The sequence below is a fragment of the Salmo salar genome, chromosome 15 (genome assembly GCF_965601325.2).
Source record: "Salmo salar chromosome 15, fSalSal1, whole genome shotgun sequence".
Lineage (NCBI taxonomy): Eukaryota > Metazoa > Chordata > Actinopteri > Salmoniformes > Salmonidae > Salmo > Salmo salar.
Window position 1 is genome coordinate 114744087 of NC_138305.1, and position 18592 is coordinate 114762678.

Sequence of the window (18592 nt, forward strand, 5' to 3'; positions counted from 1 at the left end):
CCACCGCTAACTAACTAGCCATTTCACATCGGTTACACATATATACATACACATACCCCTATAGACATACATATGCACATATATACATACACATATATACATACACATACCTATATAGACATATATACATACATATGCACATATACACATACACATGCCTATATAGACATGCATACTTATTTAAGAATATACCTTTATTATTCCCCAAACCCTTCCACCCTTCCCCCAATTGGAGTAAACTAATAAACAATAACACTTAGGCTTCTACCTTCAGTTTATACATCTTATACACATTTTACAGACACAATCTATTTTACAATAGTTATATTTTGTTTGTTTTCAGTCCTTCCTCTATTTCTGATGTCCATGCAGTTTGATTTCTATTTGTAAATGTGCTATTTCTCAACATTTCTGAACCAATATATATTTTACAGACCCCGTATGTTTTACATTGTTTATCTTATTGTTATTAGCCATTCCTGGACCTGTGACCAGAAACGAGCTACATATGGACAGTACCAAAACAAATGATCTAATGACTCTGCCTCCTCACAGCAGAATCTGCAGAGCTGGGAAGGTTGGATCCCCCATATATATAACATTCTGTTGGTTGCAAGAATTTTGTATAGTCATTTAAATTGAAAAATGTGAAGTTTTGAATCCGGCGTTGTTTTGCGTATCAATTCATAAACCATGTGCCATGGAATGGGTACATCGAAAATCTCTTCCCAACTATTTTGCAGTTTATATGGTACAGCTGTCAGTTTTTTGGTTCCTTAAATGAAATTGGTATATGTTTTTAGATTTCACACTTTTCTTTAACCAATTATGGTCTTTAATGCAGACATAGAAGTTCCTTACTTTTCCCCCCCTTCTACTTGCCTCTTCCATTTTTGTGGTAATGCTGCAATTAGTTGGTTGTAATTTTGGGTAGAGCAGACATTTCCATATGTCTGTGTTAGCTGCATGTGTGACATAACTCCACCAGTCCTATTTATGATATCATTCACAAAAATTATAGCTTTTTTTTTTTTTATCAATTAGTATATTTGAGTTTACCCACAATATTTGTTGTATTATTTGTTCTGTCTTTTCAGGTGGATTAAACTGAAATTGCAACCAACTTTCTAAGGCTTGTTTAAAAAATAACGATATTTTGGAGATTATTTCCTTTTCAAACAACCGAAAGTGAGCAGGTGTAATCTGAATAAAGGGAAAAAGGCCATTCTTGAACATAGGATGAGACATTCTTACCAATTTACTAGAGAACCAGTTTGGATTTAAGTATAACTTTTGTATGATTTATGCCTTTAGTGAGAGGTCTAATGCTTTAATATTTAATCATTCTGCCCTCCGAATTCATATTCGTTAAATAAATAGGCCCTTTTAATTTTGTCTGGCTTGTCATTTCAAATAAAATGGAATATCTTTTGTTCATATCATTTAAAAAGCAGGTCACTAGTTGTAGGCAAAACCATAAGCAAATAGGTAAACTGTGATATGACTAAAGAATTAATCAGGATGATTTTTCCACAAATAGACAGGTATTTTCCTTTCCATGGTAGCAAGATCTTATCTATTTTTGCTAACTTCTATAAAAATGTATTGTAGTGAGATCATTTCTTTCTTTCGGGATATGTATACCGAGTATGTTCACATCCCCTGTAGAGCATTTTATTGGTGAACTACATGGTAAAGTAAAAGTTAAATTTCTATTTAACTACACGTTCATGTAAAAGTCGATTTAATATTTTTTTAATTTTTTAATTTTTATTTTAAATTTAATTTTCCCCCATTTTTTTTTTTTTTTTTTTTTTTTTTGTGATTCAATACGTAATATAACTGATCATAATTTGGTTGTAATCCAGAGAGGTCAGCAAAAGTATCTAGATCCTCTATGAGGCCATGGAGGGATTCTAATCGTGGTTTTAAAAGAAAACATGAATTATCAGCGTACAACGACACTTTTATTTTTAAGTCATGGATTTCTAATCCCTTAATATTATTGTTGGATCTAATTTTAACAGCTAACATTCCGATGGCAATAATAAATAGATATGCTGATAGTGGACAACCTTGTTTTACTCCTCTAGATAGTTTAAAACTTTCTGAGATGTAGACATTATTTACTATTTTACACCTAGGGTTACTATACATAACTTTAACCCATTTTATAAGAGATTCTCCAAAATTGAAATATTCTAGGCATTTATATATTAACTCCAGTCATACTTTATCAAAAGCCTTTTCAAAATCAGCTATGAAAACCATGCCTGGTGTCCCCGATTATTTCATAGTATTCTATTGTTTCCAGTACTTGTCTTATATTATCTCCAATGTATCGTCCATGTAAAAAAACCTGTCTGATTAGGATGAATAATATCTGACAATACTTTTTTAATTCTATGCGCCAAGCATTTTGCTAGGATTTTTGCATCACAGCACTGAAGTGTAAGAGGCCTCCAATTTTTTAAATGGACTGGATCTTTATATTTACCACCTTGGTCCTGTTTCAGTATTAATGATATCAGACCTTCTTGTTGCGTGTCTGATAATCTACCATTTATATATGAGTTGTTAAAACATGCTAATAACGATCCTCTGAGGCTTTAATTGCATCAAGAAGTTGCTCCTCTGTAATTTGGCCTTCACATGAGTCTTTCTGTACAGATGTTAATTTTACATTATTATTAGGAAAAAAATCCATACAATTAGCTTTGGTTAGTGGAGATGGAGGAGACTGAAATGAAAACATATTCTTAAAGTACTTTACTTCCTCTTTCAAAATATCATTTGGTGAATCATGCGTGACTCCATCATTTGTAACAAGTTTCAATAAAACCTTTTTGGTAGCATTTCTATATTGAAGATTGAAAAATAATTTGGTGCATTTTTCCCCATATTCCATCCAGTTCTCTTTATTTTTATAATATATTACACTGGATCTTTCTTGAATAAGTTCCTCCATTACTTTTTGTTTTTCCTCTAACTTATTCTGTGCCTCTATGGTAGAGTTTTTATTGCTATCTAACTGAACTCTTAGTCCTTCAATTTCCTTTGTTAATATGGACTCTTTTGATCTAAATTGCTTTTGTTTTATAGATGAGTACTGAAATGCATGGCCTCTAAAGGCACATTTAAAAGTGTCCCATACAATAAGGGGATCTGCTGTACCTGTGTTATGTCAGAAAATGTCAGTTATAAATTCTTCTGTCTTCTAAACAATTTATCATCTAGTAGGCTTTGATTAAATTTCCAATATCCTCGCCCACGTGGAAATTCTGTAAGAGTAATATATATGCCAATTATGTGATTATCCGACCGCATTCTGTCCCCATATCAACACTTTTTAAACTTTTGGTTCCAGAGAGAATGGCATAAGAAAGTAGTCAAGACGACTAGCTTGATTAAGCCTCCGCCATGAATATCTCACTAGGTCAGGGTATTTAAGCCTCCATATATCCACTAATTCCAATATATCCATGACATTCATGATTTCCTTAAGTGCCTGAGGGTGATAGTTTGTAGTGTGATTTCCTTTCTGGTCCATAGAGGTATTTAAAACCGTATTAAAATCTCCCACCATAATAATAGAGTCTAGTGTTGCTTGTAGAGTTGATAAATTCTTATATATATTTTCAAAGAAGCTTGGATCATCATTATCTGGATCGTATAGGTTAATAAGCCATATCTGTTTATTGTCCAATAACATATTTAAAAGAATACATCTACCTTTATGATCTGTTTGGACAATTTGCAATCTAACAATGGAGCTTTTAGTATATGTCAGGCGGCTCAAGGAAGCAGGAGGGGTGAAGTCAAGCGCAGGAGACACAAGTCCGTGAACACACGTTTAATAAGTATTCACACTTGTCAAAAACCGGTAGGCCAGGGCAACAATACAAAATGCCCACTAAACAGCCCGAACACAGTGTAGGGACGCAGCCCAAAATACTCTGCATAAAACACACAGGTAGAGGAAAAACACCTGTTCCCCAGGCTAAAGTCCTGACGCAAAATAATCACACACAAAAAACACACCTACACAAAAATACTAAATAACCCCCCCACTAATGAACTAATACAAAACAGGTGCGTGCCTAACCTAGACCTAACCAACAGAAAATGAAACAGAGGATCGGTGGCAGCTAGTAGGCCGGAGATGACGCCCGCTGAGCGCCGCCCGGGCGAGGAGAGGCGCCACCTTCCGTCGATGTTGTGACAGTGTATCAAAAAATACTTTACATACCTCTACCGGTATGCCATCAAACCCTGGGGTTTTTCCAGACTGAAAGGATTTAATAGCCTCAAAAAGTTCTTCCTCTGTAATTTGGCCTTCGCACTAATCTTCCTGTACATTTGTTAATTTTCAATTTTTTATATTACTTGGAAAGAATTCCTTACCGTAATCTTCATTCAGTGGGAGAGGATGAGACGGAAAAGAGAACATCTGCCTAAAATAATTAGCTTCCTCTTTTAAAATATCATTCGGAGAATCATCGATAACTCCGTCTTCAGTAACAGAGTTTCTGCAAATAATTTTTGTTAGCGTTCCTGTATTGGAGATTCAGGAAGAATTTTTTTGCATTTTTCTCCATATTCCATCCAGTTTGCTTTATTTTTGTAATAGATTAAATTAGATCGTTCTGGAATAAGCTCCTCAAGTTCTTTTTGTTTTCCTCTAACTTATTTTGTATCTCCGTAGTATCGTTTTTTTTTTTGCTATCTACCTGTACTATCAGTTCAAGGTACATTTAAAGGTATCCCAAACAATAAGGGGATTTGCTGAATCTATATTATACTGGAAAAATTCTGTTATAAATTATTTTGTCTTAGTTAAAAATAAGTTGTCCTCCAGTAAACGTTGATAAAATTTCCAATATCCCCGTCCAAGTGGAATATCTATAAGCGTTATGTGAATGTCAATTAGATGATGATCTGATCGCATTCTGTCTCCTATTAAAACTTTTTTAACCTTTGATGCAAGAGAGAAAGAGACAAGAAAGTAGTCAAGACGACTAGCTTGATTAAGTCTCCTCCATGTATATCTCACTAGGTCGGGTTTTTTAGTCTCCAAATATCCACTATTTCTAATGTGTCCATAATATTTGTGATTTCCTTAAGGACACGGTGATGATAGTTTGTAGAGTGATTTCCTTAAGGGCACGGTGATGAGGTAGAGTGTCCTTGGGCCGGTGAGAGGTGAGTGCCTTGGGCCGGGGGTGTAGAGGCCGGACACGGTGATGATAGTTTGTAGAGTGATTCCCTTTACGGTCCATTGAGGTACTTAACACTGTTATAGTCTCCCACCATAATGATTAGGACATTTGTTGCCTGTAAGTTGAATAAATTGGTATAAATGTTTTCGAAGAAGTGTGGATCATTCTGATTTGGACCATATAGATTAATGAGCCAAATCTCTTTTTCGTCTACTTCCATATTCAAAAGGATCCACCTTCCTTGCGAATCATGATAGTTTGTTGGTGATGTTGTCACCAAGGATCATGAATCTCTCAACCTGCTCCACTACAGCCTCGTCGATGAGAATGGGGGTGTGCTCGGTCCTCCTTTTCTGTGTAGTCCACGATCATTGCCTTTGTCTTGATCACATTGAGAGAGAGGTTGTTATCCTGGCACCAGCCAGGTCTCTGACCTCCTCCCTATTGGCTATCTCATCATTGTCGGTGATCAGGCCTACCACTGTTGTGTCATCGGCAAACTTAATGATGGTGTTGGAGTCGTGCCTGGCCATGCAGATATGAGTGAACATGGAGTACAGGAGGGGACTGAGCACGCACCCCTGAGGGGCCCCCATGTTGAGGATCAGAGTGGCGGATGTGTTGCTACCTACCCTTACCACCTTGGGACGGCTCGTCAGAAAATCCAGGATCCAGTTGCAGAGGGAGGTGTTTAGTCCCAGGGTCCTTTGCTTAGTGATGAGCTTTGAGGGTACTATGGTGTTGAACGCTGAGCTGTAGTCATTCTCACATAGGTGTTCCTTTTGTCCAGTTGGGAAAGGGCAGTGTAGAGTGCAATAGAGATTGCATCATCTGTGGATCTGTTGGGGCGGTATGCAATTTGTAGTGGGTCTAGGGTTTCTGGGATAATGGTGTTGATTTGAGCCATGACCAGCCTTTCAAAGCACTTCATGGCTACAGATGTGAGTGATACGGGTCGGTAGTCATTTAGGCAGGTTACCTTAGTGTTCTTGGGTACAGGGACAATGGTGGTCTGCTGGAAACATGTTGGTATTACAAACTCAGACAGGGAGAGATTGAAAATGTCAGTGAAGACACTTGTCAGTTGGTCAGCGCATGCTCGGCGTACACGTCCTGGTGATCCGTCTGGCCCTGCGGCCTTGTGAATGTTGACCTGTTTAAAGGTCAACAGTCGTCTGGAACAGCTGATGCTCTCATGCATGCTTCAGAGTTGCTTGCCTCGCAGCGAGCATAGAAGTAATTTAGCTCATCTGGTTGTCTCGTGTCACTGGGCAGCTCGTGGCTTTGCTTCCCTTTGTAGTCTGTAAAAGTTTGCAAGCCCTGCCACATCCAACGTGCGTCATAGCCGGTGTAGTACGATTCAATCTTAGTCCTGTGTTGACGCTTTGCCGGTTTGATGGTTTGTCGGAGGGCATAGCGGGATTTCTTATAAGCTTCCGGGGTGGAATCCTGCTCCTTGAAAGCGGCAGCTCTACCCTTTAGCTCAGTGCAGATGTTGCCTGTAATCCATGGCTTCTGGTTGCGGTATGTACGTACAGTCACTGTGGGAACAACATCATCGATGCTGACACTAAGACCACACTCAATGAGCAGTATACGGTGGGATATCCCAGGAGGTCTACCCCGGGGGATGGTAATAGAGGGGAGGTACGTGAGGCGACGTTGGCTCCCTCTGCTGGGAATATGGGAGCTGGGCACCCCGACACGGACAGCTCCAAGTGGAGGTGATTAGAGCCAACCAGCCATGGAGGCCACATAAAAGGAGCATGGTGGCACACCGCGGGAGAGAACCGGGAGAGAGACACCAAGCGAAAGGAGAGAAGAAGGACCGAGCCAAACCTCAGTGATTTTCTTTGTTGTGTTTATTTTATGGCCTAGTAAAGTTGTGTTTGCAGACTAAAACCTCCCTGTCTCTGTGTTAATCTCTGCATTCTCAATCCAACACCCCACCGTTTACCACAAAGGCCATAAGCCGCACAAACCGCACAGCAGCACGTAAACAAGTCTACTTACTGAGGAAGCCAGTGACTGAGGTGATGTAATCCTCAATGCCATCGGAAGAATCCCAGAACAAATTCCAGTCTGTGCTAGAAAAACAGTCCTGTAGCTTAGCTTCTGCTTCATCTGACCACTTCTTTATTGACCGAGTCACCGGTGCTTCCTGCTTTAGTTTTTGCTTGAAAGCAGGAATCAGGAGGATAGAATTATGGTCAGAATTGCCAAATGGAGGGCGGGGGAGAGCTTTGTAGGCGTCTCTGTCTGTGGAGTAAAGGTGGTCTAGAGTTGTTTTCTCTCTGGTTGCACATGTAACATGCTGGTAGAAATGAGGTAAAACTGATTTTAAGTTTCCCTGCATTAAAGTCCCCGGCCAATTCCTTTTCGCATCTACACGCTCTCCTCCTCACCTTTTCCCTTCACTTGTGGACTTCAGTGCTTTCTGTGATCAGGCAAAAAACCTTCATACCATAACTGCTACACACAGCCTGCATCACTGTCACCATATTAGCTAACGTTGTAGCATTGTATTTGGAACAAAACACTCACTTAAACCTCAACCTCAACTAAATCTTGTAATAAATAATGTGGAAATTGAGCAAGTTGAGATGACTAAACTGCTTGGAGTAAGCTTAGATTGTAAACTGGTCAAAACATATTGATGCAGTAGTAGCTAAGATGGGGACAAGTTTGTCTATAATAAAGTGATGCTCTGCCTTCTTAACGACACTATCAACAAGGCAGGTCCTACAGGCCCTAGTTTCTACCTTCTTAACAACACTATCAACAAGGCAGGTCCTACAGGCCCTAGTTTCTACCTTAACAACACTATCAACAAGGCAGGTCCTACAGGCCCTGGTTTCTACCCTTAACAACACTATCAACAAGGCATGTCCTACAGGCCCTAGTTTCTACCTTCTCAACAACACTATCAACAAGGCAGGTCCTACAGGCCCTAGTTTCTACCTTCTTAACAACACTATCAACAAGGCAGGTCCTACAGGCTCTAGTTTCTACCTTCTTAACAACACTATCAACAAGGCAGGTCCTACAGGCCCTAGTTTCTACCTTCTTAACAACACTATCAACAAGGCAGGTCCTACAGGCCCTAGTTTCTACCTTCTTAACAACACTATCAACAAGGCAGGTCCTACAGGCCCTAGTTTCTACCTTCTTAACAACACTATCAACAAGGCAGGTCCTACAGACTCTAGTTTTGTCGCACCTGGACTACTGTTCAGTCGTGTGGTCAGGTGCCACAAAAAAGAACTCAGAAAAATTGCAATTGGTTCAGAACAGGGCAGCACGGCTGGCCCTTGGATGTACACAGAGAGCTAATATTAATAATATACATGTCAATCTCTCCTGGCTGAAAGTGGAGAGATTGACTTCATCACTGCTTTTATTTATGAGAGGTATTGACATGTAGAATGCACCGAGCTGTCTGTTTAAACTACTGGCACACAGCTCAGACACCCATACATACCCCACAAGACATGCCACCAGAGGTCTGTTTAAACTACTGGCACACAGCTCAGACACCCATCCATACCCCACAAGACATGCCACCAGAGGTCTGTTTAAACTACTGGCACACAGCTCAGACACCCATACATACCCCACAAGACATGCCACCAGAGGTCTGTTTAAACTACTGGCACACAGCTCAGACACCCATCCATACCCCACAAGACATGCCACCAGAGGTCTCTTCACAGTCCCCAACTCCAGAACAGACTATGGGAGGAGCACAGTACTACATAGAGCCATGACTACATGGAACTCTATTCCACATCAGGTAACTGATGCAACAGGAGAATCAGATTTAAAATACAGATAAAAATACACCTTATGGAACAGCGGGGACTGAAGCAACACAAACATTGGCACAGACACATGCATATACACACACACACACAATAACATACGCACCATACATACACATGGATTTTGTCACGACTCCTGCCGAAGTCGACACTCTCTTGTTCGGGCGTTGTTCGGTGGTCGACGTCACCGGCTTACTAGTCGCCACCGATCGATGTTTCACTGTTCGTTTGGTTTTGTCTTTATTGTGTTCACCTGTTTTTGATTTCCCCTAATTATGTTCATTATTTAAACATTTTCTGTTTGTCTTGTCGGTGATTGTTTGTGTGTTGGAGGTGTTTCTCCTCACTATGTATTTTCCTATGAGAAGATTTATAGATTTTTCAAGTAAACACGTTTGGTTTACATTGATCCCTGTGTCCTGCGCCTGACTTCTCTACTTCTCTAAAAGGAATCCATTACAGATTTAGTACTGTAGATACGTGGCAGTGGTGGAGTAGGGGTCTGAGGGCACACAGTGTGTTGTGAAATCTGTGAATGTATTGTAATGTTTAAATATTGTATAAACTGCCTTAATTTTGCTGGACCCCAGGAAGAGTAGCTGCTGCTTTGGCAGGAACTAACGGGGATCCATAATAAACCCCAGGAAGAGTAGCTGCTGCCTTGGCAGGAACTAACGGGGATCCATAATAAACCCCAGGAAGAGTAGCTGCTGCCTTGGCAGGAACTAACGGGGATCCATAATAAACCCCAGGAAGAGTAGCTGCTGCCTTGGCAGGAACTAACGGGGATCCATAATAAAACCCAGGAAGAGTAGCTGCTGCCTTGGCAGGAACTAACGGGGATCCATAATAAACCCCAGGAAGAGTAGCTGCTGCCTTGGCAGGAACTAACGGGGATCCATAATAAACCCCAGGAAGAGTAGCTGCTGCCTTGGCAGGAACTAACGGGTATCCATAATAAACCCCAGGAAGAGTAGCTGCTGCCTTGACAGGAACTAATGGGGACCCATAATAAACCCCAGGAAGAGTAGCTGCTGCCTTGCGCAGGAACTAACGGGGATCCATAATAAACCCCAGGAAGAGTAGCTGCTGCCTCTTGGCAGGAACTAACGGGGATCCATAATAAACCCCAGGAAGAGTAGCTGCTGCCTTGGCAGGAACTAATGGGGATCCATAATAAACCCCAGGAAGAGTAGCTGCTGCCTTGACAGGAATAATGGGGATCCATAATAAACCCCAGGAAGAGTAGCTGCTGCCTTGGCAGGAACTAACGGGGATCCATAATAAACCCCAGGAAGAGTAGCTGCTGCCTTGGCAGGAACTAACGGGGATCCATAATAAACCCCAGGAAGAGTAGCTGCTGCCTTGGCAGGAACTAACGGGGATCCATAATAAACCCCAGGAAGAGTAGCTGCTGCCTTGGCAGGAACTAACGGGGATCCATAATAAACCCCAGGAAGAGTAGCTGCTGCCTTGGCAGGAACTAATGGGGATCCATAATAAACCCCAGGAAGAGTAGCTGCTGCCTTGGCAGGAACTAACGGGGATCCATAATAAACCCCAGGAAGAGTAGCTGCTGCCTTGGCAGGAACTAACGGGGATCCATAATAAACCCCAGGAAGAGTAGCTGCTGCCTTGGCAGGAACTAATGGGGATCCATAATAAACCCCAGGAAGAGTAGCTGCTGCCTTGGCAGGAACTAATGGGGATCCATAGTAAACCCCAGGAAGAGTAGCTGCTGCCTTGGCAGGAACTAACGGGGATCCATAATAAACCCCAGGAAGAGTAGCTGCTGCCTTGGCAGGAACTAACGGGGATCCATAATAAACCCCAGGAAGAGTAGCTGCTGCCTTGGCAGGAACTAACGGGGATCCATAATAAACCCCAGGAAGAGTAGCTGCTGCCTTGGCAGGAACTAATGGGGATCCATAGTAAACCCCAGGAAGAGTAGCTGCTGCCTTGGCAGGAACTAACGGGGATCCATAATAAACCCCAGGAAGAGTAGCTGCTGCCTTGGCAGGAACTAATGGGGATCCATAATAAACCCCTTGAAGAGTAGCTGCTGCCTTGACAGGAACTAATGGGGATCCATAATAAATACAAATACATGTACTTGGAAGAGTTCCAGTGTTGGATAGCCATAGCCAGCTAGCATCCCTCTGTGTTTGAGCCGGGTGTTTGAGTAGGTAAGTGAAAGTGAAAAAAAAATACTGCAAAAAATACCTCTCTCTCTTTCTCTCTTCTTCATTTTTGAAGACATTCATTAGTTCAAAACTGTTCAACTATTGTCTTTCTCTCTTTGAGTCAACTACTCACCACATTTGATGCACTGCAGTGCTAGCTAGCTGTAGCTTATGCTTTCAGTACTAGATTCATTCTCTGATCCTTTGATTTGGTCGACAACATGTCAGTTGATACTGCAAGACTTTGAAAGTTGACATAATTACTGTGGAAGTCTGTGGAAGGGTGTGAGAACCATGAGCCTCCTAGGTTTTGTATTGAAGTCAATGTACCCAGAGGAGGACGGAAGCTAGCTGTCCTCTGGCTACACCATGACGCTACCCTACAGAGTGCTGTTCAGACTACTGTAGACCTTCATTGCAAAACAGTCTGTTTTAATCAATTATTTGGTGACATGAATGAATTTAGTAAAGTTGTATCTAAAAAGGATAACTTTTTTATTGTTTCACAATTATTAAAAAAAAAATTCTCACAGAGGAGGATGGTCCTACTCTGAGGAGCCTTCACTGATTGATATATGGATATTCACATTCAATATTCAGTTCATAAGCATTGACTAACACCTCTAGGGCAGGGGTAGGTGACCTGGTCCTGGAGTGCTGCAGGCACATCATGTTTTTGATTAACCGACCTGGAAGACCAGGTGTGTTGAATTCAGGCAATCACTGAACTGATCTATTAGCCCAGTTGGTCAGGGCTCGCTCAGTACATAAAAACGTAATTAAACGTTCAGTTGAATGGAAACGGTACTGAACGACTGCTTGAAAAACAAGGAGGGGTTGGGTTGTGGGTTCAAAATGCACTGCTTCAAGCCACACCCAGGCACACCCACCGAACGGAGCAAATGTATCTCAAAGTTGGTTCAAGAACGTACAAGAATGTTGTCTACCCCTGCTCTAGGGTCCTACAGCACTCCAGGAACAGGGTTGTCTAGCCCTGCTCTAGGGTCCTGCCGCACCCCAGGAACAGGGTTGTCTAGCCCTGCTCTAGGGTCCTGCAGCACTCCAGGAACAGGGTTGTCTAGCCCTGCTCTAGGGTCCTACAGCACCCCAGGAACAGGGTTGTCTAGCCCTGCTCTAGGGTCCTGCCGCACCCCAGGAACAGGGTTGTCTAGCCCTGCTCTAGGGTCCTGCAGCACTCCAGGAACAGGGTTGTCTAGCCCTGCTCTAGGGTCCTACCGCACTCCAGGAACAGGGTTGTCTAGCCCTGCTCTAGGGTCCTGCAGCACCCCAGGAACAGGGTTGTCTAGCCCTGCTCTAGGGTCCTACAGCACTCCAGGAACAGGGTTGTCTAGCCCTGCTCTAGGGTCCTGCAGCACCCCAGGAACAGGGTTGTCTAGCCCTGCTCTAGGGTCCTGCCGCACCCCAGGAACAGGGTTGTCTAGCCCTGCTCTAGGGTCCTGCAGCACCCCAGGAACAGGGTTGTCTAGCCCTGCTCTAGGGTCCTACAGCACTCCAGGAACAGGGTTGTCTAGCCCTGCTCTAGGGTCCTGCCGCACCCCAGGAACAGGGTTGTCTAGCCCTGCTCTAGGGTCCTACAGCACTCCAGGAACAGGGTTGTCTAGCCCTGCTCTAGGGTCCTGCAGCACTGCAGGAACAGGGTTGTCTAGCCCTGCTCTAGGGTCCTGCAGCACCCCAGGAACAGGGTTGTCTAGCCCTGCTCTAGGGTCCTGCAGCACTCCAGGAACAGGGTTGTCTAGCCCTGCTCTAGGGTCCTGCAGCACCCCAGGAACAGGGTTGTCTAGCCCTGCTCTAGGGTCCTACAGCACCCCAGGAACAGGGTTGTCTAGCCCTGCTCTAGGGTCCTGCAGCACTCCAGGAACAGGGTTGTCTAGCCCTGCTCTTGGGTCCTGTGGTGAAAGGACAGCTGGTCAAGGTACAGTGGGGCAAAAAAGTATTTAGTCAGCCACCAATTGTGCAAGTTCTCCCACTTAAAAAGATGAGAGAGGCCTGTAATTTTCATCATAGGTACACTTCAACTATGACAGACAAAATGAGAAGAAAAAAATCCAGAAAATCACATTGTAGGATTCTACTATTGTGTTCTGGCTAATCGTTATTGTAGCTAGCTTCACATAGGTGGTGCAAAGCAGTCGAGCTACACGCCCGTGACATTGATCAACCAATCGTGTGGTAGATACCACTCATAGACGTTTGATTGACACCCCCTCATTATCATATGGGAGGAAGAAATACAGAAATATATAAATGATTAAATATATAAATGAATTAAAGTTTTAATAAGTTTGTAATTGAACAATTACAGCCTTCCCTGTAGCTCAGTTGGTAGAGCATGGTGTTTGCAACGCCAGGGTTGTGGGTTCGATTCCCACAGGGGGCCAGCACAAAAAAAAAAAAAAAAAAGAATGTATGAAATTAAATGTATGCATTCACTACTGTAAGTCGCTCTGGATAAGAGCGTCTGCTAAATTACTAAAATGTAAATATAAAAAGAAAATGAATACATTTTAGTCAGTATTTTTGTATTTCCGTGCTAATTTATTTGTATTTAATTGTAATTATGGCAGCTTTGGACCTCATATTAGGGGTGCTGAGGGTGCTGCAGCACCCCCTGAAAGATGCGAATAAAAATATATATGAATGTATATTTTTTAAGTTGAAACGTTTATTTTTTTTACAAAAGTAGTGCACTGGGCCTTTATTAGTCCTGTATTAGCGGACTGATGTAGCACCTCCTCCCCCAAAGATCTTCCCGCAGCTATGCCTCCATCAAAGAGACAGAATAAACTTACTGAATCCTAGACGTTCCCCATAGGATCTAGGACCAGCTGACCCACTCCTAGCAAACCATAAAGGTAGAAATACAATGTAGAATATAGCTGTGGCCTACTCCTAGCAAACCATAAAGGTAGAAATACAATCTAGAATATAGCTGTGGCCTACTCCTAGCAAACCATAAAGGTAGAAATACAATGTAGAATATAGCTGTGGCCTACTCCTAGCTAACCATAAAGGTAGAAATACAATCTAGAATACACCTCTCTATGCTCAAAACCTTAGATTAGTGTCCAATGGTAATTTAGGGCCTTGACTCAGAAAGATGAATTATCCATAAACTATGCATTAATAGACACAGCAATGTCATATTTGGCAAATTACACTTTATTCAAACAAATGTATAAAACCTGTTCTGAGATGTATCTGGATTGCTCATAAATGGATTTGATTGTCAAAATTTATCAAATTATATCACATTTAAAATGTACATCAAAACCCCTAAATTGGTCAATAGAGAAATGAAGACATTTTTGAAAACATTTTAAATCTTTAACATTCAAACACGTCTTTATTGTTACTATTAACAATGAATAATGAATATAAATAAATATTATCTATTATCAGGTGCCTTTTAGACACATCCATAGGTTCACAGAAATATGTCAAAATCATCCCCCTAAATAAATATCATGATTGTCATTATTTCACTGTGCGTTTAAACTACTCTTCAACAAGACGTGAATCACAGGCAAATATGTCAAACTGAAACAGGCAAATATGTCAAACTGAAACAGGCAAATATGTCAAACTGAAACAGGAAAAGATGTCAAACTGAAACAGGAAAAGATGTCAAACTGAAACAGGAAAAGATGTCAAACTGAAACAGGAAAAGATGTCAAACTGAAACAGGAAAAGATGTCAAACTGAAACGGGAAAAGATGTCAAACTGAAACAGGAAAAGATGTCAAACTGAAACAGGAAAAGATGTCAAACTGAAACAGGAAAAGATGTCAAACTGAAACAGGAAAAGATGTCAAACTGAAACAGGAAAAGATGTCAAACTGAAACAGGAAAAGATGTCAAACTGAAACAGGAAAAGATGTCAAACTGAAACAGGAAAAGATGTCAAACTGAAACAGGAAAAGATGTCAAACTGAAACATCAGGGAATAAAAAAAATGTTTTAACAAGGAGGATAAGAATTCACATTGTTGTTGTCATGAAACACCATGACTAGTTAAATAAAGGTTAAAAACAACAACAACGTCACCCTATTCCCTATATAGTAAACTGACCAGAGCCCTATTCCCTACAGGCCCTAGGCAAAAGTAGTGTGCTATATAGGGAATAGTGTACCATTTGGGAAGCATGAAACTTTTGAGGTCAACAGAAGAGTTCAGTCTGAAGAGTCCAACGACAGGTCATGACAGGTTACAACCTCTTAATGACAGGTCGTAGCAGGAGACTTCACCAGGTGGGAGCCAGCCAATTTAGACACTCTAACGCCAATTCGTACCCTAGAAAACAGGCCTGAGGGAGACAGAGAGGAGATCAGAGCAGAAAGAACCCTAGAAAGAAAATGCTGGGTTATGGATGCTGATAGGTGGGTTGTTGTGGTGCTGGATGCTGATAGGTGGGTTGGTGTGGTGCTGGATGCTGATAGGTGGGTTGGTGTGGTGCTGGATGCTGATAGGTGGGTTGGTGTGGTGCTGGATGCTGATAGGTGGGATGGTGTGGTGCTGGATGCTGATAGGTGGGTTGGTGTGGTGCTGGATGCTGATAGGTGGGTTGTTGTGGTGCTGGATGCTGATAGGTGGGTTGTTGTGGTGCTGGATGCTGATAGGTGGGTTGTTGTGGTGCTGGATGCTGATAGGTGGGATGGTGTGGTGCTGGATGCTGATAGGTGGATTGGTGTGGCGGCAGGTAGCCTAGCGGTTAGACCGTTGAGCAGGTAAATAAAGGTTTCTATACTGTACAAAAATATCAATGCAACATGCAAAGTGTTGGTACCATGAGCTGAAATAAAAGATCCATAGATGTTTTATCGATGACAATTTGAATGTAGAGAGATACCATGATGAGATCATAAGGCCCATTGTCGTGCCATTCATCCGCCGCCATCACCTCATGTTTGAAATGATATTGCACGGCCTCGTGTCACAAGGATCTGTACACAATTCCTGGAAGCTGAAAATGTCCAAGTTCTTCCATGGCTTGCGTACTCAGCAGCCATGTCACCCATTGAGCAAGTTTGGCATGCTCTGGATTGACTTGTACGACAGCGTGTTCCAGTTCCCGCCAATATCCAGCAACTTCGCACAGCCATTGAAGAGGAGGTGGGACAACATTCCACAGGCCACAATCAACATCCTGATCAACTTTATGCGAAGGAGATGTGTCGCGCTGCATGAGGCAAATGGTGGTCACACCAGATACTGACTGGTTTTCTGATCCACGTCCCAACCTTTTTTTTTAAGGTATCTGCGACCAACAGATGCATATCTGTATTCTCAGTCATGTGAAATCCATAGATTAGGGCCTAATGAATATATTTTAATTGACTGATTTCCTCATATGAACTGTAACTCAGCAAAATCTTTGAGGTTGTTGCATGTTGCGTTTGTATTTTTGTTCAGTGTAGTTCGAATTCCTGAGTCGACAAGGTGAAAAATAGGTCTATCTGCCCTTTAGCAAGGCACTTAACCCTAACTGATCCAGGGTCGCTGTCAATAATGGCTGATCCCAGGCTGTGACCCCACTCTCCGACAGGGTCGCAGGGGAAGCTGGGATATGTAAAAAGCACATTTCCATTTCACACTTGTACAGGTTATCAATTTGTAGGGCGGTTTCCTGGAGACAGATTAAGGCTAATCCTAGACTAAATTTCTCAGACACGGTTTAAAATAGTTTCACACTTGCCCTAGTCTAGATTTAAAACGTCTGATTTCAGCATGGCTGCACAGATGTTCCCATTGAAGATGAGGATGACCCAGATGTTCCCATTGAAGATGAGGATGACCCAGATGTTCCCATTGAAGATGAGGATGACCCAGATGTTCCCATTGAAGATGAGGATGACCCAGATGTTCCCATGGTTGAGGCAGACAATGCCAGAAATAAACAAGCCTACAGAGATGCAGCACTTCTCCCAACAAAGATAACTCAAACGATTGAAGCAAACAATCAACAATCAAATCATGCATGCTCAGCCTCTTTGTGCTCCGGCCTGGGTTAGTGACACAATCTCCCCTTCTGGCTGCTGAAGATGTAATGGGCTAACATTCATTCTGTTAAGACAAGTCCCCTCCAAGTCTTAACCTCCAAGCTACGGTGATCATCTGCCTCTAGAAAATGATTACATTGGAGAGCATTATTTCTTCAAGAGTTGAGTTCATTACGTCATTTGTATTATGGGAGTTCAAGAGATTGGTAACATGCAGTCCGAGGATGGCAAATGTTGAATGAATGTCTCCTACCAAATGAGGATTGGAATGGTTCCTCATCTGAACTGTCCAAATGGTCATCATCGGGGTTACCTTACAGGGGTTGCTGGCTATCAATGATCCCGGTCAACAAGTCCCCTAGCTCCTCTGTCTCTGGTCTAACAGGGGGTCTTCCACCAGTTCCCCAGCTCCTCTGTCTCTGGTCTAACTGGGGGTCTTCCATCAGTTCCCCAGCTCCTCTGTCTCTGGCCTAACTGGGGGTCTTCCACCAGTCCCCCAGCTCCTATGTCTCTGGTCTAACAGGGGGTCTTCCACCAGTCCCCCAGCTCCTCTGTCTCTGGTGTTACTGGGGGTCTTCCACCAGTCCCCCAGCTCCTCTGTCTCTGGTCTAACTGGGGGTCTTCCATCAGTCCCCCAGCTCCTCTGTCTCTGGTCTAACAGGGGGTCTTCCACCAGTCCCCCAGGTCCTCTGTCTCTGGTGTTACTGGGGGTCTTCCACCAGTCCCCCAGCTCCTCTGTCTCTGGTGTTACTGGGGGTCTTCCACCAGTCCCCCAGCTCCTCTGTCTCTGGTCTAACTGGGGTTCTTCCATCAGTTCCCCAGCTCCTCTGTCTCTGGCCTAACTGGGGGTCTTCCACCAGTCCCCCAGCTCCTCTGTCTCTGGCCTAACTGGGGGTCTTCCACCAGTCCCCCAGCTCCTCTGTCTCTGGTCTAACTGGGGGTCTTCCACCAGTCCCCCAGCTCCTCTGTCTCTGGTGTTACTGGGGGTCTTCCACCAGTCCCCCAGCTCCTCTGTCTCTGGTCTAACTGGGGGTCTTCCACCAGTCCCCCAGCTCCTCTGTCTCTGGCCTTACTGGGGGTCTTCCATCAGTCCCCCAGCTCCTCTGTCTCTGGCCTAACTGGGGGTCTTCCACCAGTCCCCCAGCTCCTCTATCTCTGGCCTTACTGGGGGTCTTCCATCAGTCCCCCAGCTCCTCTGTCTCTGGCCTTACTGGGGGTCTTCCACCAGTCTTGAAACACTCTCTACAATCAACAGCATTTGTCTTCTTTAAGTAGATTTTTATATTTTCCACAGGACCTTAGAAAGACAAGATGATATAGACTTTATATTAGTAATTATGTGTGATAGTTT

At 43.0% G+C, this 18592-nt stretch overlaps 1 protein-coding gene across 4 annotated transcripts in view; it reads right to left on the bottom strand.

The window, feature by feature from the left end:
- Positions 1-14385: 14385 nt before the first annotated feature.
- The window catches only part of LOC106573008 (mitochondrial carnitine/acylcarnitine carrier protein), a 42091-nt gene continuing 37884 nt past the window's right edge, over positions 14386-18592 (bottom strand). For 3 of the 4 annotated variants that reach the window (XM_082962310.1, XM_045696588.2, XM_014147604.3), the window contains one exon: positions 14386-15548. In XM_082962310.1, coding sequence (XP_082818436.1) covers positions 15486-15548 — 63 coding nt within the window. In that variant the 3' untranslated portion in view covers positions 14386-15485. Of the gene's footprint in view, positions 18539-18592 lie in introns of all 4 variants that reach the window. The other variant, XR_014380737.1, reaches the window with a different exon arrangement.